The 21295-nt window shown below is 36.7% G+C and overlaps 1 protein-coding gene across 1 annotated transcript in view; it reads left to right on the top strand.

Moving 5' to 3' along the window:
* LOC149947396 (uncharacterized) overlaps nt 1-15284 on the top strand; it is a 90330-nt gene extending 75046 nt beyond the window's left edge. The window contains exons 4-9 of the mRNA XM_090170893.1: nt 3608-3671; nt 5863-5948; nt 13080-13184; nt 13326-13385; nt 13464-13547; nt 14741-15284. Coding sequence (XP_090027019.1) covers nt 3608-3671; nt 5863-5948; nt 13080-13184; nt 13326-13385; nt 13464-13547; nt 14741-15217 — 876 coding nt within the window. The 3' untranslated portion in view covers nt 15218-15284. The remainder of the gene's footprint in view (nt 1-3607; nt 3672-5862; nt 5949-13079; nt 13185-13325; nt 13386-13463; nt 13548-14740) is intronic.
* Nucleotides 15285-21295: the final 6011 nt, after the last annotated feature.

Below are 21295 nucleotides of genomic sequence, written 5' to 3'. Positions count from 1 at the left end.
CTGCTCACTTTATATAAGAAAATAATAGAGTGACAGTAACTGTATTTTAAAATTAAAGAAGATTCTCATTGTATTTTAAAACGAGAAAATTCCATTAAGGTTTCTTTTTGGGAGGTAGTCTTAAAGCTGATTATCCGCGAGTTCTTCTTTGGCAACCTGATAAATTGATTTTTCGAGCAGCGCGGAAAGAGCGTAAGACCCACCGAAGGCATTCAACTCGCTGCCTCGTTCGGCTCACTCAACTCCGCTTACTATTATTATCCGAGTGGTCCGAAATTAAAATGTAAATTGCTCGCTAAGTTCGTAGGCAAGCTCAATAAACTATACCCGAATCAAGAGCTCCATTAGGAAACTATGATTTCTTCTTCCCACCTTTGGCGATTAACAACTCGTCGTACCGTTTAGAAAAAACATCCGAATTAACTACGTTTTTAGATAAACAAAATTACTCCATACAAATTTTCGCAAATGTATTGTCCACTTTCATTTGGACACTAAAAATATTTCAGCGCGCAGTTCTTAGAGCTTCTATCTGAAATAGGTTTTAAGTGTCCTTTTCTTAAAAATTCTAATTTAATACGTACTACAATTTACCACCTAAAATCGTTACAATTCATTCAAATAAATTGAAGGTCGCTTGTATCGGTTTGAACCAATGATCATTAAAACTCTAACGCCATGGTTCATAGTCCGAAAGAAATCCGCTAGGCTAATACCCAAGGCACCACCAAGTCATCCAACGTCTGTTAATGTGGGGTGGCGGAGTGGTTAGCACTTTCGCCTCGCAGCAAGAGGAGCCGGGTTCGATCCCAGCTTGTGGCACTGGGTGAAAACTGGGAACAACTCCTTCTGCGTTGAGTTTGCAAGTTCTCTCCCCACTGGTTTAAGGGGTTTTCCCCCGAGTTCTTCGGTTTCCCCTTCCATAAAAACTTGTCTAGGTTAACGGTAATAGTTAGTGTAGGGAGCTGTTGGCTCGATCTCGTGGCATGCAGGGCTTGCCACCACCCTCGTACGCATTGTAACCCGGCCACCTGATTTAAGGGCTTCAAAAGTCGCATGATGACTTAGGCCTAAGGTGGTGCCTTGGGTATTAGCCTAGCTGATTATTATTATTATTATTATTTATTATTAATTTAGGTACGTGGCCGGGTTACAATGCGTAGGAGGATGGTGGAAAGCCCTTCATGCTACGCGAGACAACGGCTCCCTACACTCACTATTACCATTAATTTCTACCAGTTTTTAGCTATAGGGAAAACCGAAGAGCGCGGGGGGAAAATATATGTAATATAAAAATAATTATAAATCAGTAAACCACTGGGTCGAACCAGAGGCATGCCCCCCAGAACCGAATGTTTGTATGTACAATTGTTTTGCTTTCTAATTGCGCGCCTCTTTCCTTTACCCCCCCCCCCCCCAAACCGAAATAATTTATACGCTACTGTTTGGAACTAGAGGATCTAGCGCGTATAAAGGTTAAGAGGTGTACTTAAAAATGACAATATTCTAAGGAAAATATTATAATGTCGAAAATGTCTACAGTAAGTCGGGCGATCGGGCCAATCGAGAAAAGTAGCGTTCAACAATGACATTCGAGCGTAAGTAAACACGTATGTTAGAGTCCCGAAATCCAAGAGCGCGTCGCTGAACAATGACAAGGGCGCGGGGCTTAATAAAGGATCGCGTGGTAAAATGAGGCTGTCCATCAACAAGGAGACGCTTCTCTTAGACGTGACGTAGCCAATCAATCTGCCCCCGGCTCCGAAGAAAAGAGATCGCTCACTGGCGCTATCGTCTTCGTCCGCTCCAGAGATCGCGTCATCCGCCGATAACTCGAAATAACCGCGAACCAGAGCAAAAGTGAACGACGAGCCACGTTGTAACGCATCCGCGGATGACATCGGAAGAACGCGACCCGCATATCCTCCCCTACTTTTTGATTCCAACATTTCGAGCGGTAAATGAAACTGCTGGAATGAGCCTTAGCCAACAGCGACCAGGAGCTTCGTACGGAGAGATAATAACGAACAAAAGCTAACGGGGGTCGGTTGGCAGCGTATTGAAAGTGAGCTAACGCCCGCGAGTTCGATGCGAGGTTAGAGCGTGAGGAATGTCTGGCGTACCGTAATAAGTGGAGCGAATGTTAGTAAGAGGACTTCGGGGGATCGGAAACTTCTTTAAGTGCAATGTAGCTGTAGATTGTGTCAAAGACAGGCGCTACACGTTATACTAAATCAGAGGACAAACTACGCGGGCCCTCAGAAAGAAAGAGATGGGGAGAGACCATCATCTAAGAGTCATTTCGGTCGCTGATGACGAACTAAAGAATCGGATGCTAATACGAAGATGAAACCTTTGATCTAAGGGTTTTTCCTTATTTGACGGAGATGGAGAAAAATGTACGTGTTTATAGGCAAACTTGATGTGTTATTAATACATTCCTTTCAAAAAGTTCGTAAAAATCAGTTCCTATCAAAGGTATATGAAGAATAATTCAGTCCATATTCTGTCTTCGACTTGCTATATAATTATTGGCAAGTATATGAAAAAATTTGAATGGAAATTAATTTTTCGCAATATTTACGATGTATCGCAGACAATAATATTAGTTTTGTAAGTCTTAAAAATATTTCAAATGAACATTTTTTACCTCTCCGAGGAGGGGTTTACAATCACCGTGTCTGTCTGTCTGTATGTGGGTCTGTCTGTCTGGGCTGCGAACGGGTAAACATTTTCGGGTCAGAGTGTGATCGCTGCGTTCGCAGTTTCTTAGAATTAGGGAAAAGCTTTTTCCAAAAGAGCCCTTATATTGTCATTGTGTGTAGTTTAATTTTTTTAAATTTGCGTTAGTTACGACCGGGAATCAAATCCGAGCCCTCCTGCATGACAGGTGAGCGTTCTACCACAGAACCACGGATACATGTTACGCTATACTGAAAATTAGAAACTCTTCCGATTAGAGGTATGTTTTGGCTCTCCAACTTGTTTAAACTTCAAACGTCGAGGAAGGCCGGTGTTATTGTAAAACGCATCTTAACTAATTTTACCCTGCCCCATAGTTGATTAAAGAATGTTAAGGATACTAATTTAATTAAGGTTTCGTTTGACCATATTATCTTCAAACTACACGAATGATATCCATCTATGCTTTTGAGATAAATAAAAACTACTATAAATAGAAAGTTGAAGCATTTTGAAGGCGCTACCATACCATTGTTAAAGACAAATATTCGGAGACGGTTCACTTTGAGAAATTGCCTCAAAAATTAGGACATAGAACCTTGTAAATTGCGTATAAGGTTGAAAAATTAACCAAAAATAGGTCATGATCTACTATTGGAAACGGTTTGTTTTGATCCAAACACCCGTAGTAAACGCTAGACGCACGTAAGCTTAATACGATAAGCCGGGAAGTTCCCTTCAGTGCCACCAGAGTGTGTAAATTCGTTTTTCAACGCCAAAATGGAACAATGATAAACTAACATGTTTTAGGCATAATTAGTTTCCAACATTCGTGAGTCGTTTTCTAGGCTTAGATAACACATGGCGTTTAATGACGTAGCGCCTCCCATTGTCCGTGAATTAAAGCAGTATTTTTCCATTTCAGTTATTCTACACAAGCTTCGTCACAGGATGTGCCTTTTACGTGAATAACATCTACACCGTACGAGGTAGGTGTTCGAACTATAAAGGTTTGTGAAATTACGCTCAGGCACTAACAAGGGGACGACCCGAGGTGATAATCACAGATTTCGTTCAAACTCGGATATAATGTACACTTCCTTGTAACTTGAAAACCTGCAAGGGAAAAGTTTCGATGGCAATCGTTTTGCCATGACAACTGAAAACGTTTTTGGCAACATGATTTTGAAATTTTTCTATTGAAAATAACGTGGAAATCTGAAGGAACTTTTTAATAAATGAAAAATTTCATCAAGTTTAAATGCAATTAAATCAATATGAGGAAAAAATGGGAAAAAATAAAAAAATGATAAAATGGGCAATAATTTGAAAAATATTTAAAATTTTATGTATAACAACAATATTTTTCAAAATTAAATTTGATAAAAATAGTTTAATTTTGATAATTTATTTCAATCGGGTAAAATGGATAAATTTAATTTATTTGACCAAACCTTAACATATTTTGATCAATGTGATCAAAAAGAGTTAAAGTTAATCAGAATGAGTTAAAATGAAAAATATAAGAGAAAATGAATAAAAATGCCCGTATATAATTGGCTTAATATTCTAAACTTTTTGTAAATATTTATTTTAAATTATAAAATTGATCCAAAAGGTTAAAATGGTTAGAAATTAGAAAAAAAATATAAGAGAAAATGAAGAAAATGATATAATATAAAATAAATAAAACAATAGTAAATATAAGTATAAAATGTTTTTATCTGCACCACGAGCGCCAGTAATTTAAGTGTTTTACTTGCACGCAAGTTTTGCACACGGGTTTCAGATTTCGAAGGGTCTCGCGACGGCAGCACGTGCTCTCTAACTTCAAGAGCTACAGCTAAGTGACGTAGACAAAACATTGTCACATAACCTCCCGTATTTTATAGAAGCACCTATTGTCGAACAAACATCTAATTTTATTTGAAAACAATTTTAATTTAAAAAATTGATAAAAAAGGTTAAACCCGATCAAATTTGATTATATTTTTATCAATTGGATCAAAATTTATTAAAAATTTATTAAATTTGAATCATTACTTAATATTGGGTAAAAATATTTATCTGTAAACCTAGCTTCAAAATATCTACCGCAGCGCTATTTTGCAGCTCGGTTTACAGATGTTTTTCCCCATTGTCAACCCCCTTGGTGGTGAACGTTTCGTTGCGGACCTCTCCCAGTATTGTTTTATCTCTATTTCCTCCATACTCTTGGCCAAAACACCATGACAGTGAGCGTTGACGAAAAAAAATTACTAGGCCTAACGGAACTTTTTTTTCCCTAGTGAAACCTGTTGTGTTGTTTAATTGTATTGATTAAATAATACTTTAATCTTAATTAAACGCAATAAATGAACTACAGATGGTTGTTTCCAATTGGACCGAATCCCATTCGACCAAATCTCATTGAACCGAAAAGTAATTTCGTTTCTAGCCCAATATGGCGGGATTCGGTTGAATGGGAAATTTAAATTTGGTTCGTTTTTTGATTTGTAGATTTTGATGTATACTAGGGTACGTTTAAGGAGGCTATTTGAAATTCAATATTAGACAATTTCCATTATGTTTAAACAAAGTGTAAGACCTTTACTCGTCATATTTTTAAGCTTAATTATATAAATGCAGGATTTATGTCTGCCCAATTTAGGTTAGGTTAGGTTAGGTGAGGTTAGATGAGGTTAGTGTAGGTGGGGTTAGTTGAGGTTAGGTTAGGTTAGGCTAGATTACTTTAGGTGAGGTTAGGTTAGGTGGGTTTAGGTGGGGTTAGGTAAGGTTAGGTTAGGTTGGGTTGGGTTGGGTTTTCTGTGGTTATGTTAGTATAGACTTATACAACAAAATAAATATCTAAAAATATGCATTTCTTGTTTATTGCAGAATCGATTTTTTTAATTAATTACGAAATAATAAATATTTAAGACATAGTTTAGTCCAAATTAGAAATACTATCGTCACGTACCCTACAGTCTATAAAAAGGTATCCCTAACATTACATTGAATCAAAACCGCAATTGGAATTCGGTTCAATGGTACATTCGGACGAATAGGATTCGGTCCAATGGTATACAATCACTACAGATTCGTGTAGTTCGCTCGGCATTTGGCGAGACGCAATAAAAAGAATGGTAATTTGTTTTCCTACCTTTTGTTGGCTGATAGATGCGTACGAATCTTTTCTAGAGCTGTTGTTGATAAGCAGCGTGGCTCTGGTCTTCTCCGGCCTCTGCGTCCTTTCATCCGTTCTCCTCATCGTGGGATTATGCGTGGTAATTATCTCTCCTCATCATTCCACTAGCCCGCTTCCGTCCATGCCCTAATCTAATAATGGGCGAAACATACCGACAGTTAGTCCCAGTCGAGACATCATTTTAGGCCGACCAAGGGATAAAATAGCGCCCATTTTCGGATAATTCGCAATTTAGGCTTGGCGTAACACGCCGCATCTTACTAGTCTGATTATACTAATGTCACTAATAACGTTCTCTAAGATTACGCTCGAAAGAGACTGATAACTAGGTGACATCGTGGGCGACATATTCCTGGGAGCCGTTAAGTATAACGATCTCATCGTAGTCACTGGAATTCCCCGAAAATTTCTCTCATTTCGAACTGCGTCAGTACATTAAATTCTTATTCTTCGCGAAATATATAGATAATTTACGACCCCTACAGTTTTAAAGCAAGTGGCGGCTCCAGCCTAGTACCTTGATGCCACGATAGATATCGTTTTCAGCAGCTCTTCGAACCTAGTGAATTAGGACCGATTGCTCGCGATTTCCAAAGCTTAATATAAATAATATTAATCAGCTAGGCTAATACACAAAGCACCAACCTAGACCTAAGTCATCTAGCGACTTTTATTGCCTTTTTATACGAACGGGTACTTAATAACTTTCGGATATTTGCAACGGGAAATGCCGCGTCGCTATTCAAGTACTAGTCACTCGAATTTAACACGTGCACCATCTTTAGACCTAGGCTTATCGTCCAATTTTAATCGTAAATTATAATTCGTGATTGATAACTATCGCTACGCCCCTTTTAGTTCACCATTGATAGCTAGATAGGTAGCGGCTAAAGCAGACGTTATTAGTTTTTCCTCGTAAATTTGACTTTATAAATACCCTTACCAAAATGTGAGTCTTACTTTAGTCGCTAATTAGTCTCAATGAAGGATCAAGGATTTTTAAGTATTATGTAAGCATAAAAAACTGAGACCCGAATTTTGGGTCCTAAATAAAATCTATTTTAGTCTCACTAAAAGAGTTTTATTAATATATATTTAGATGAAACTCATTATAGTCTCATTTTGGAAGACCCAATTCTGGAGATTTGAGATAAGCTTAATTGAGAGTTGATTGTGGGTTACAATATTAGATTAGAATAAGAGTTATTTAAGACTTCACTTTAGTCTCATATGGGGAGACCCATTTTTAAGGACTTGAAAGAGACTTAATTGAGAGTTGCTTAGAGGTTACAATATTAGATTAGAATAAGGGTTATTTAAGACTTCGTTTAGTCTCATATTGGGAGACTAAATTTTGGGGACTTGAAAAAGGCTTAAATGAGAGTAGATAATGGGTTACAATATTAGATTAGAATAAGGGTTATTTAAGATTACACTTTAGTCTCATATGGGGAGATTCATTTCTGTGGACTTGAAAGAGACTTAATTGAGAGTTGCTTAGAGGTTACAATATTAGATTAGAATAAGGGTTATTTAAGACTTCACTTTAGTCTCATATTGGGAGACTCAATTTTGGGTACTTGAAAAGGGCTTAAATGAGAGTTGATTAAGGGTTACAATATTAGATTAGAATAAGGGTTATTTAAGACTTCACTTTAGTCTCATATTGGGAGACTCAATTTTGGGGACTTGAAAAAGGCTTAAATGAGAGTTGATTATGGGTTACAATTTTAGATTAAAATAAGAGTCATTTAAGACTTCACTTTAGTCTCATATGGGGAGATTCATTTCTGGGGACTTGAAAGTTGCTTAGAGGTTACAATTTGAAGTTAAAATAAAAGTAATCGTAAATATAAAGGCCACTTAAGTTTGATATTAAACAGGTTATTAAAAGCTTATTGTTCAACTGCCATGATGGATTGCAACTTGAATCTTGGTTACAAAATGGTCATAACGGATGGGCTGGCTAATTTTGGTTAAGCTCAACTCACTTGAAACCCTAAAATTTTTGTAATAAAATAACCGTTTAAAATTTATAAGTATACTAAATAATATAAATATATATAAATTTTTAAACTAGGAAATTTCCTTTCAAGTAAAATTTATTCCGTATGAGTGTGTAAATAAACTGAGCTGAGTTAAAAGTAGCCTAGCATCTAGAGCCAGCCATGGAGTCTGGAGATTTTAGAACTTGCAATCCAGCATGTCAGCTGAACATAGTAGTCATTTTTGATTCAGTGTTTAATAATTATTTTAATGTTGGATTTGAACGGACACCCGACCGTGAAAGTGGTCTGCTGTATAGCGACCGCCATGCAATAACTGGTGGGTCATCAAGTCTCAAACAAATCGCAAAAAAAACAAGTTTAAATTAAGTCTCCCACAAATAGTAAAACGCGGGACTAAATTGGGTCCCTACAAATAAAAAATCTGGGTTTAAATCAAATCTCCCAGAAATCACGGAAAAAGGGGTTTAAATCAAGTCTCAAACAAATCGCAAAAAACAAATCTAAATTAGGTCTCATAGCAAGATCTTAAATAGAGCTAAAAACGAGTCTTCTTTAAGGCTAGCTTAAAGAAACGTAAATAAAACTTGATTGTATCTAGATTTAAGTATATTTTTAGTCTGAGTTTTGGACTGTGGGAGACTTATTCATGATTTATTATGGGCTTTGAATAAGTCTTTTTTAAGGTTTTATTTTCGAAACATAATTTTAGTAAGGGTAATGATACTTGCATTTTAATATAATTTTTGCATCTTTTCCTTATATTTTGATAAGATTATTTAAGAAATAACGTTCTTATGACTTTTTAATTTGTCTGTAGCAGACGCTAGATCATAAGCTCAATCTCGGAGAAGCTAGCACCGTTACGCCACCTAAACTCGTTGTGGTCGCGAATAAACACCGTTCCGATTGAGCAAAAATAAGTTACAATATGAAAAGGTTTATCAACGGAGATTGTGTAGTATATTCAGATTTTTCAAAAAGCTACGATTGATTTCTTCTTCGGAGCCTCTGGTCAGGTGATAAAATTTATAATATTTAGCGCTGCGGCTACGAAACGGGGTGATACTTTACGAGGTCTCTTTGCGCAATACGCAAAATCATCTAAAGGGTTTTCTTCAGAGCCGCCACTGGCTTTAGCAATACCGTAATTTGTTTTGTCAAACCTATCTTCCGAACCTCTGTAATATCTAGGCAAAACGTATATACGTAAAAAAATCGATTTGTTAATTAATTTCAACGAAAATAATATCAAGTTTTCATCCTTTGTAAACCGGAATTAAAGAAATAGTTCTAAGCTTTAAGAGTGCGCATTTTTGAAGACTTGAATATTTGATAAAACGAGCGCGAAGAAAATTCTCCGAAATACATGTACGTCTTCTTTTTTCGGACAAGCTGATCTTTCCAGGCCTTAGATGACTTATCTAGGTTCACTCGGCCTGGGAACTTTCAACGGGAACCCTTGTCTGTTTAAAGAAAGTCCCCTTAAGCTGGGAACTGACTGAAAAGGCAAAGGCAAAATATTTCGTTCCTAAGCTTTGAACTGGCTCGTGATTAAAAAAAATACTCCCAGTGCGGGCTTTCGCTTTCTGGCTGCGCTCCCATTGAGTCGAAGCATAGACAGTATTATGGCTGAAGTTTTTGCTATATTCTTTTTATATTGAAGAAAAGACGAAATTCCGAACAAATAGTACAGGGTTAAGTACAGTAGGAATTACTCTCCCCGTTTTTCAGTTTTTTTTAATCAATATAAAGTTTCGCGTAGTTATAATCGTTATCACAGGCGTAGCAAAGTGTCCCAAATTGGCAAGAAATGGGAATGTAGTAGGAGTGCTAAAATATTTTATTTCTTCAAATAATTCGATCAAATAACAAAACGAATATTCGATTCATCTTAACGAATACACCTTGAAAATATTCAATTTGCTTAAATAGTGGAATATTTGATAAGGGGGTAGAGAATATTTGGTATTTCAAATAGTTGGTAAAATTTACGTCGCTATAAGGACGCGTGGTGTGGCGCTGCAATCGCCATGATTGGAAACGCGTGTTGTATTAATTTTTCTAAGGCGTAGCAATGTAGGCCTGTCAGTTGTTAGTGTCTATATTATTAATTCTTGCATTGCATTGGAATTTTCTAGAGCAGCAAAGTAAAAGTAAAACTATCAAACCAAAACCAAAACACGCCAAATTATTTAGTACTTGAAATTATGTTTGTTATTTGATCAGTTAATTCGACCAGAATATTCGACGTTTTAAATATTCGATTTGGTATTTGACGTCTCTAGAAAACCAATATTTGATATTCGATACGATCTCCAAAAGTGGTATTTTCACACCTCTAGAATGTAGGATGAAACTTAGCCAATCAAAGCTATAGCAAGCTAAAATAAAGTAAATAAAATTCCACTGTATGTGGAAAAATTAAGTTTTATTAAAAACTAGACGACTAGTTTCGCTTCCCATTCGGGAGCTTCCTCAGGTCTGACCGCTGGCGCGCATTATACACCAATATATAGCTTTCACAAGAACTGTTTCGTTAATAAAAAAATTAAAAAATATTTAAATTTGTACATATATAGCAATGAGTATATAAATGACAGTAAACAGTTATGTAGACAAAAATTTAAATTTAAAAGTTGTAAAAATATATGACAGATGTTGAAAAACATTAAAACACAGACAAAAAAATTACTTAATCCACAATGCCGTAATGAGGCTACCCGGGCCGTCATCTCTATTTAAAACACCCAAGTTTGACTTACGTTTTTTAACAATTTCTAGGGATTCTCTACCATTTAATTTTAGATAGTGGTCAGTCTTATAAAGTATATTTATCTTATCAAAATTAGGGTGGTGTCCTGTTTCGGCAACGTGTTCAGCAAGTGCTGACGTTAACACCTTTAAATTGCGAACGGCTAGTCTATGTTCGTTAATTCTAAATTTTAAGTTGCGTTTAGTTTGACCAATGTGAATGTTATCGCAAATACATGAAATTTGGTAGATGCCATAACATTCAGATTGGTCAATTTTATCTTTAATAGTTGAGAGATTAGAAAGTAATTTATTGATAGGTTTATAGATAGGTTTTATGTCAGTTATACTGAACGCGTTGCCGATAGCGTTAGTAAAATTGCCGTTACTTTTAAATTAAATCAAACCAATTTTGATTTAATAGCATTTGACCATAAAAATTGCCCTTTGCTATATCATTTTAAGTTGGCTATTCCATATTGCTATGTTTTACAGTAGCATATTTTATTCTCAAAACCACTTTTCCCACGCTATGCTTTACAATAGCATATTTTATTCTAATAACTACGTTTCCTATGCTTCACTTTACAATAGCATATTTTATTCTAATAACTACGTTTCCTATGCTTCACTTTACAATAGCATATTTTATTCTAATAACCACATTTCCTATGATATGTTATGCTATAGCAGTCTCCATTTAAAAACATAAATTTGAGTTACGACCTTTCGTTCCAAATTTCATTTGCTAGGCTTTGAATTTTACCTTTAAAAATATGTTTTCTATGCTATAGCATATCGCTGTTTGCTAAGGTACGATGCAAAACTTTACATCAATTAATAACATTGACTCTATAAGTTAAAATAATTTTTGAAACTACCGCATTTGGACGATCTGTCACTCAGCTTTTGACCGGTTCTATAACATTACGTTTTCAATTAGGTTTATATACCCACATTGGGTAAACCTTCAAAGCTCCATAAAAACTTGTCGAGGTTAACGGAAATAGTGTAGGGAGCTGTTGGCTCGATCTCGTGGCTGCAGGGCTTGCCACCACCCTCCAACGCATTGTAACCCGGTCACCTGAATTAATGGCTTCAAAAGTCGCTGGATGACTTAGGCCTAAGGTGGTGCCATGGGTATTAGCCTAGCTGATTATTATTATTATTAGCTCAGCTGTTTTCAGGCTTTTAACTCAGGGAAATTCGCGGCTAGTAATTTTTAACAGTTATATCTTTTGTTAAAAGCAATGCCAAAGCTAGAGAAAAATTACGATACCCAAATTAAGGTGGAGAACGAGATAACAATATCTGTCAAAATAGTCAAGGCTACCATACTATGTCGCGTAGTTGCTATGCCATGTTAAAGCACGAGAGTATCTAAAACAATTTTTCTATATATTTATATAAGCATACAGTTTGCTGCGTTGCCTCACCGTTAAAACACATTTCAATCACGTGTAAGAATTCAATAGTAGAAAAAGTATATAATACATATCTACTACACAAGTATCTCTCTATGCGATAAAAACGAAACGCGTACCTTCTTGGGCCCGAGGCAGTTTTCAATGGGCTCAAAATATCCGACAAACTCGCTAAAGCTTACACCGCATCACACTCAAATACTCAAATATTGATAGGGATATTTAATTATGTAAATCATATTTTCCTAATCTAATTGTTTTAAAAAGTCACTTAAAGACCGACTTTACATGAGCGTTTGGTTTACTCTGTCTCTTCGCTGGATGGTGGATGTCTGCATGGCCACGTAGACAGCCAACTCAAATGTACAGACAGAGTAAACCCTCCCAAATTTAAGATATTCCGAAACAAAATTTGAAATATGATGGAGGGCCTACAAAGGAACGTGCTTCGAGCGAATAACAAGGAGACCTCAGTTGTTTGGCGCGAATGCCGAGTTATCGACTCGGAGCGTTCTGAAGCAGCTAACCATTGTTGGTCCACGTTTCAGAAGTGGGTGTTGTTGTCCTTCTCGTGCAGAGACATCTCTTACGAATTGTCGTAGCGGGTCCATTAAGAAGCATATACTCCCCCCCCCCCTCTGCACGGCCCTGTAAGGTAACAAAACAAAACTTTAAAAATCCAATAAAAATATCAATTTTTTTTTAAAACGGTTGTAGTCAAAAAAACAATATTTCGTCGAATGCTCATGCTACTAGTTATACAAGCTTAAAAGGCTTAATACACGAATAAGAAATGAATAATTAACATTGAATCTTATACTATATTCTAATACGGTAATTATAACTACGAGCCTATACGTGTTTACTTTACACGAAAGAAAATCCGCAATAATTAGAGCTTGCAGCTTAAACAGAAGGGGCAGCTGATGAGACCGAGTTTTACCCTCTAGGCAGTTTTGTGGATTTTGTTTGGCGATACTCCCGAAAAATTCACCTTACGCGAACTGACTAGATCTACTTTTCTAGGACAATCACAAACTTTTGGTTCCGTGGCTCTCATCCGTTTCCTTGGCTACCTTCTTGGACGTGATAATCGCCTTCTACTTAATCATCGAATCGGTAGTATTAGAGGCGAGTCTTTACAGTCACCCACGCGCACCCATCCTCTCCTCTCCTCTCCTCTTTCTATCTATACGATCCCACGGGAATTATTCCGTTTCACTAAGTTTTCCTTCGTGACTTTACCAACAACACTTTTCTTTCTCATTACAGGAATTTACAGAATTTCTAGCAATATTTTTCGCCATTGACATCACCAAGTGCGGAATAAACGTGAGTTTGTAAAATACCCTCGGACAAAAGATCAAACTATCGAAGCTTCAAATTTTAATTAAAATCTTTCGCCGCTAGCTGTACTGCATCCTGTGCGTTTTCTCTCAGTATCAAGTCTACAGAAGCGGAATCAGAAATCCCGGACAACTAAACGCGTTTCCGGTATGGTAACCCTCTTAATGGTGATTAGCTTCCTAGACATAATCACGGCCCTCCCCCCAAGGCGAGAGACAAATACCCGTTCCTAGTTAGACCCAACGGAGTTGTTTACGCTTAGCTTCAACCTACTCACTTTATGAGAACAGTCGCGATGCTACTTAAATGGACATTGTTAAGCCAAGGTTTTACGGTTATTGGTGGTAGGAGTATTGGAAAGTTTATGACCCGAAAGTTCACGGCTCTTAGCAGACGTTGGCTGTCTGACCGAGATACCAAGGGTATATGGTTAGAATTTAGGTGACAAGATAATAAACAACGAGCGAAATGTTATGTAATACGATCAAATGCTGTTTTCGCAGGTGTCATTTTAAAAGTGGAGGTTGAGAGTACTCCATCACAATTTGTTTTCTTTGCCTTCGTTTGACAACTTGTTTTCGACTTCTCAGATATTACGTTGTTTGTTTTAGATTTTAAACTAGGTTTTATTTTTTTTCAATTGCCATTATTGTAAAAACAAAGGTAGCATTAACTCGAGGGTGTCTCAGGTCTGAGACGTTTGGTCCGCAGTTGGTACATTGAGAATTCAATGACCCTTTTCACTGACCCAGAAAAATATTTTTAGGGTAAAGTTATTTACCGCGTGAAGCGATAGCTACAGTAAATTTTGTCTCTATTTTATGAAGTAAGTAGCTGACGTTGCAGAGATTTTGATGCCAATTAATCACGAATTGTGTGTATTTCTGAGTAAAACCCTCCTTAATGAAATGTAGAAGATTTTTTACGCATCTCTTAATAGTGAAAACTACCCTAAAATCCCAAAAATAAAAGGATAAAACAACCCAAAATTTCCAAATTCTACAAAACGCTCGAAATCCCGAATAATGACACCCCATAAAAGAAATTGCCAAAATTCACTCGGTCTTACTGTTGCGTTCTAAATACTAGTGTAAAATGATCATTTTAGGTCACATTGAGATTTAATTAACGTTAGTAGCAGTATACGACATCACAAGACGACACCGTTGCTTTTTGCCATTTAGAAGCAAACGCCCCAAAATAGCTGACATTGAAAAAATTTCGTAGTGCTAGTACTCTAATAACTAGCACTCTTTTCGGTTTCCGCGTTGAGATATTCGATTACATATTCGCAACCAGACAAAAAATCTAATATACATATTTGGTAATTTCCTTACTAGGATATTCCCGTTCTTCAGGTTCACACGCCGTCGACCCAAGAAAACGGAAACAACGTTCGCAAGCCCTTGACAACCGTTCAATACAATGGTACGCAGCCAATTCAAGTCTATAACTCATTTGGTCTTCTTTCGAGAAATAACAGTTACTCGAGTGGTGTTAAGATTTCCGTGTCGACGTTACAAGAGTCGCCGAATGTCATCTACGAACTTAGTTCCACGTCCGAACAACCTACTTCCATCACAGACACCACAGTCGTGCATGATGAACTCAACGACAACCAGAAAGTGAAACCACCTTCGGCTCTTCTTCCGGTGGAAGGGACGCGGCTGATCGACGCCGCCCAGGACACCCTGCCCGGGGAGGAAGATAGGATTGAGACCACCGAATGCGAAGGAGATGCGTCTATGGAAGTGGTGACAGTTCCAGATAGCGATAGTCGTGCCTACAAAGAGACCCACGCGGTGCCCGTTTCCTAATCTAAACTTTCTTTCCGAGATTGGTTACGAATAGAACCGCTTTTGTACATTATATTATTACAAGGTTGTATGTAAATAGAAAATGTATTTTAAGAATCTTATTGAGTCTATTTAATTAAAGATTTTAATTGATTTTCCGTTTTAAAATACAAACTCCCGCGAATTATATTATATATACAGAAGTCGTTGCGGAGGGAATTCCTAAATTTTACTGTGGTTTTCCGCAAAAAACTCTGTGCTTTTATATTTCTTTTAAGTCTCTCTCTATAAAAATGATCGTCGATGAAAAGGTTAGTTCTTACGTTGGGGAATTACATTTTGTTTCATTTTATTTCCTTTGGAAATTAACTACTAATGAGCGCTTGTACTCGTGAGTGGACTCAACTAACTCTTCCTTTTAGTTACTTTTATGTCAGATTTAGAATATTAAAATAGACGTAAAACTATGCCATAAATTTGATATTTTCCAATATATTCAAAAGATGTAGGGCAAAATTTTACTAAAAGTTTTATATTTTATTAAATTTTAACGCTTGAACGGAATATTCTTGAAGTCCATTTTTAAAGGCTACTTCTTAGAAGAGCGATCTTTAAAATTAAATTCCAGTTGGTTGTTAGGCAACCGTAGCTTACATCAGGATGACAGCTAAAGTCAGGTCTACGCGTACAAATGAGTGCAGACATTGATCAGTGGGTATACGAGCAACTAGTTTGTCCCTACAATAAAAGGTGATTTGAGGAAATTCCAATCAGCAAAGAAACCAAGCACGAAAGGCAGCTAGCAATAAGTCACTCATGTACATAGAAAAGAGCGTTTAAGGTAAGTCTTCGTAGGTAGGTGGTTATTCAATGAGACTTAAAAAGAAAATGGGACACGATACCCAATCACGCAACCCGTTAATACTTTAATTACAATACCGCGTTTTAAGGCGAAAAATTAATAAAACGTGATTCCAATGGTAGTTTACACAATACAGTTCACATGAGCTTTAGAAAATAACTTCTAGTTAGTGCTCGGAATCGCATATCCATTATCCTAAAATATTTATAGTTTTTTTGGAGAATTTCTTTAAAGATAGAATAAATTTCAATTATTCATAAGACGAACTAAACAAAATATCGACATTTCGTTAAATAGATAAAGATAATTTTGATTTTAAAATATTATTCATTTGGATAAAACTTGACTTCGCTTATCTTATTAGTAAAATCTATGCAAGATTTTTTATTCTTATCACGTTTGTTCATGGCCAAACATTTTTTGCTAAACATATCCTTTGAAATAGTGAAGTTGGAAACGAGTATTTTTATATATTTATAAACAATGCCTATTTTTTATTCATATAAACAATGTCTATTTTACGTTGAATGTGTTGTGTAACTAAGGTAATTTTACTGACTTATGCTTTGGGATAAATATTGTTAAAATAGCAAGCCGCTAACCTTTTCTGTTTATCTATGTCGACAATGGCTTAAAGTAGTGCTCCGCATGGCTCCGGCTCCGACTTAAACCCTATCGGCTCCAGTGAAAGCCGGATCTGGAGCCGCGGCTCCGGCTCCAAGTGTTTTAAACCGGCTCCAATACTTTGATGGTAACTTTTTATGTCTAAGCTTTGGGAGCGTCCATAAATTACGTGAGGCGTTTAGGGGAAGGAGGGGATCGAGCTGAATCTCACCCAATCTCACGTGGAGGAGAGGGGGGTTTCGGCAAAAATCACGTAATTTTTTTCCCAAGAAACAGTGTAAAATTGGGATAAAACTGGGTTAAATTAAGTAATTCAACCCTTGCACACCTTCATCAGCATGCCCTATGACCTCTATTGCCCTAGTGTACGTGGTGATCTGAAAAAGAGATTCTGCAGTACACGCGGTATCTACTTTTCATCCATCAGAAGGGCTGCAGAGCACCGCGTGCGGTCCTGCACCAGCGTGAAAAGTGTGACCTTCACGGATTATGTGTGCAAGCGACAACGGTTTAAAGTGGCTAAATCAGAGCGAGGTTGAAGGAGCAGATGATTTTACTGAAAATAATATGGACATGTTGGTTCCAGTAGTCACTCTTGAGACCACCCATGAGTCCCCGTGGACTGAATTAGAATGAATATTCTTTTACGAATTTTAGTAGTTCCTTAATACTTAAAATTTAAGTATTTTATTGTTCGATTTTCTCACTGTGATTCTAGACCACGTTCTGTCTAAAATACTAGTCTTAACTAGTCTTCAATATAAATAATTAAGCAAATTATGTTTTTTTTTAAATAAATCCAACGCAATCAAACAGATTAACGTATTTACGCTAAAAATACGCATTTTGAAAAATCTAGATCCGCATGTTTGGATCTATCAAAATAGAATGTACTAATCTTCCTCGTCCATAAATTGCGCAATGGCTGCTATCGCACCCAAAAAGATAATTATGAAAGTGGCACATCAAACGATAGGAGATATTCTCCGCTTGAACACTTCGTAGTCGCTTTCGCCAGTTGGGCAATTGGAACCCATAAAGTGGACATTCTCTATCCCTCATGCTTTTGACAATAGAAAGGTAAATCGTACATCAATTTCATCAGGAGATTGCTCCTTCGTTGTCGCTGTATGTATTTAGTTCGTGGGTCTTTTTGGGTACTTGGGGGCGCTAAAACGTTCGACCAAAAAAACTAAGATAGTTGCCAAGTTACTGAAGGCACCCTTCAACCGAGCAACTTATCCGTAAAAGGGGCGTCTTTGCATTCTTGTTCAGGGTTCGTACACGACCTGGAAAACCTGGAAAAGTCAGGGAAGTTGAAAATAGGCCCAAAAAGTCAGGGAAATGTCAGGGAAGTTGAAAATAGGCCCAAAATGTCAGGGAAATGTCAGGGAATTTTTAATTGAATCCAAAAAGTAAGAGAATTTACTTTCTAAAAATCCTCAATGTACATCGCATAGACGTCCTAAATTCTTGCCTTGGAACTAAACTAATTCCGTAGGTTTATAGACAAATCCTAGTTTTTGTGTATATAAAATATTCGAGATACTATAGAGGTCTCCGTGGTGCTCTTAGATGTAATAGAAAACGTTCAGGGAATTTTATTTAAAATGGTCAGAGAAAACTATATTATACTACTAAGTACTAACCGACCGTGACCTCAAATTATACCGAAATGGAGCTCGGGTCTCTTAAAAAGGTGTTCTCGATTTGGATAAAAGTAAACAAAAGCGATACCGTTTTTTCTTTTGTACGTGTAGATAATACATTACCAATAAAAAAATTCAAATTGTTTTAAATTTATCCAGTCGTGAATTTTTTTCGTAAATGAATTCGCCTATTTTTTTTTAAGATTTGGATATATTTATACTTAATAAACGATTTTGAAGGTTTGAGTTCGTTAAAAGAAAAAAAGCTGCTTTAGACCTTTATTCCGTGAATAACTATTTCTTAAAAACTTAAACGCCAAAACATATAAACAACATTTTCTTTAAGAACAGCGAAATATTATTTAGATAAACAATTGTTTAAAAATATAAATTTTAAAGATATGCATTTATTCACTAGTAAACGAAATCTATTTTCTTCAAATAAACAATCGTCATTTGGATATAGTAGGCCTTATCCATTGGATAAAAGTTGTAGGAATTCCGAGCACTACTTCTAGTACATTTCGTAAAACAAGGTGCACGTTGAAGAAATAGTAAAACTCCGTATAACTCAGTCCATTGGCCTTTTTGGTTTTTACCGCTCCTTTTCCCGCGTTTTCTTACATTTTCAAACTGATAGGGAACTGAGCAGTTTATTTTTTAAAGGTTATCAATTCCCCCGAAATTTAGTTCGGGTCGGCTATCAGTGGCGCAACCAGGGCCCCATTGTGTGGGCAATAGGGGGTCAACACGTAACAAGGACTCTAGTATAATCGTTAACGCCCTTCTGGGTTTGCTATGCAGGCTAAGGCTACCTTTCATTGCCCACGAAACCATTTTTGGGAGGACAAATAGGGACCTTTCAACTAAATTGTAAATTACTTAAGTGAAAGCGTCATTAGATAAATGCTGACTCACCATTAAGAAAAACAAGTAGTAGCCTACTTCTAACATTTTTCTCGCGCCATCACAGACTTTTCCGAGCTGTCTAACGACATTTCCTGACCGATTCTTCGTTTGCATTTTGGCGAAGTTCTACTTTCGAGCATTAAAAGGATTTCAAAGACTGCACATTTGTTTATCCAGTTAAGCCTCTGCATGTGCTTAGCTAGTACCTAACTCCGGGTAAAGCGGCAAAAGGAAGATAAAATATTCTATTTGTACAATAATTTAAAATAATTTTAAAAAGCCTGGTCAGCATGTTCCACGTGATAAGACGAGAAATTATAGTATTATAACTCTAAGCGTGGGCCCAAGCCAGAAAGATGTTGTCTAATTCGCTTTGCCCTGAGCTTCAGGTGCTCGTGAAGCGCATTTTGTTTCGTTTATTTTGGAAATATAAAACCAGAATATACTTATTGTAGTGTCGTCTACAACGCTTGAGTGAAGATTTTATTAATTATATTGGTACAGAGATAATCAAGGAGAACACGCAATTATTTTATGACCAAATCAAATATGATTAATATTCTAAATCTTAATTTTATTCTAAGCTCGTCGGCGTCTTTTTAGACCGTTATTTCGAAGTATTGACTTAGGCTTAAAAACGTATCTAATGTTAAATCACGGAGTTTTTCGTGTATCACCACCACTAGAAATATTTATATATCAGCGAAAAGAGTAGACACTAGGATCGTCTGCTTTTTCAGTAATCCATGTACACGTTTTCCGTAAAGAGTACGTAATCTGGGTGTACTCCACGTTCTTCGCCCAAGCAACTTATCTCGGCGTTATCTTCAACATACTACCCGTAATCGGTTAATTAACAAACTTTAAGTAATCAGTCCCTCGGCGCTGACCACACTAACAATTGTAAGTAGTTGGTGTACACGCTCCCTGTAAAGAGTAAGTAACCTCGGTGCAATCTACGTAATAGGCGTAATTGGTGTACAGGAAAACTTAATCTAAATCCCGCTAGGAAAATCCGGTAAATTTGTAGTTCCCGACAAATTCGTATAATCTGTATATACACATTTGTATAAAATCACTCACCTCGTGACAGCTTAATAGTCAACAAATGTTTCGGTAGAATCATGAATTACAATTCATTAGAAACAGGTATTCCTCGCTTTAGTTAACACCCCGCGAGCTACAGCGGTACGTTTCTCCACTGACAAGGAGAGTACCCGAGGTGTTTATTGCCGATTTTGTTCAAAGTATGAAATTTCCCAAAAGGAGACGTTGCTTTACCCATTCGATTTGCTATGGCAACCGAAAATGTTTTTGATCACTTAAAGCAATAAAATCTCCATTTAAAAAAGCATGGGATTTTCTCGGTTTCACAGGGTCCTAGCTACGAAAATTTTGAAAAATTTTGAAAATCACGAAATGTGTAATTTGTGACCACATTTAGGTAAATTTCATCAAGTTTGGGTAAATTGAAACATTTTTAGGGTAAATTTGTAACAAATTTTGGGTAAAATAAGGAAAAAATCTTATTTTGGTTGTAAGGGGTCAAAAACATTTTCGGTTGCCATGGCAAATCGAATGGGTAGTGCAACGTCTCCTTTTGGGAAATTTCATATCTCATATAGGTCTACATTACGGCCGACTTTGAACTAAATCGGCAATAAACACCTCGGGTACTCTCCTTGTGAGTATTACTAACGTCATCAGGCGTATAGACGTTTCTGCGGGGCTAGATTGAAAATAAAAAGAACGCGCTTAACGGATTTAATATAAGACAAAAGTGATATATATTGAAATCCAAATTCGTAATAATAGAAAAAGCAAAAAGTTACATTTTGGAGTAGAGTAGGAGGTACACGAGCGAACGTTATAGCGATTATAGTGAACGATCAACGGTATTTGTACTGAAAGATTTTATTTATAATTTATCATCAGTATTCCTTTTACAAAAACAACCTAGCAGGCAGATGTAGGCGAAACTCGAACGTTGCGGAGCGACGTCAGTTTGTCGACAGCCGTTTAATAATCGTCGAGGTCGGATTTAGCGGCGGAATC

The sequence above is a fragment of the Leiobunum rupestre genome, chromosome 4 (genome assembly GCF_980474605.1).
Source record: "Leiobunum rupestre chromosome 4, qqLeiRupe1.1.hap1, whole genome shotgun sequence".
NCBI lineage: Eukaryota > Metazoa > Arthropoda > Arachnida > Opiliones > Sclerosomatidae > Leiobunum > Leiobunum rupestre.
Note: the sequence above shows the minus strand (reverse complement) of the source record. Positions and strands in the feature narration are given on the sequence as shown.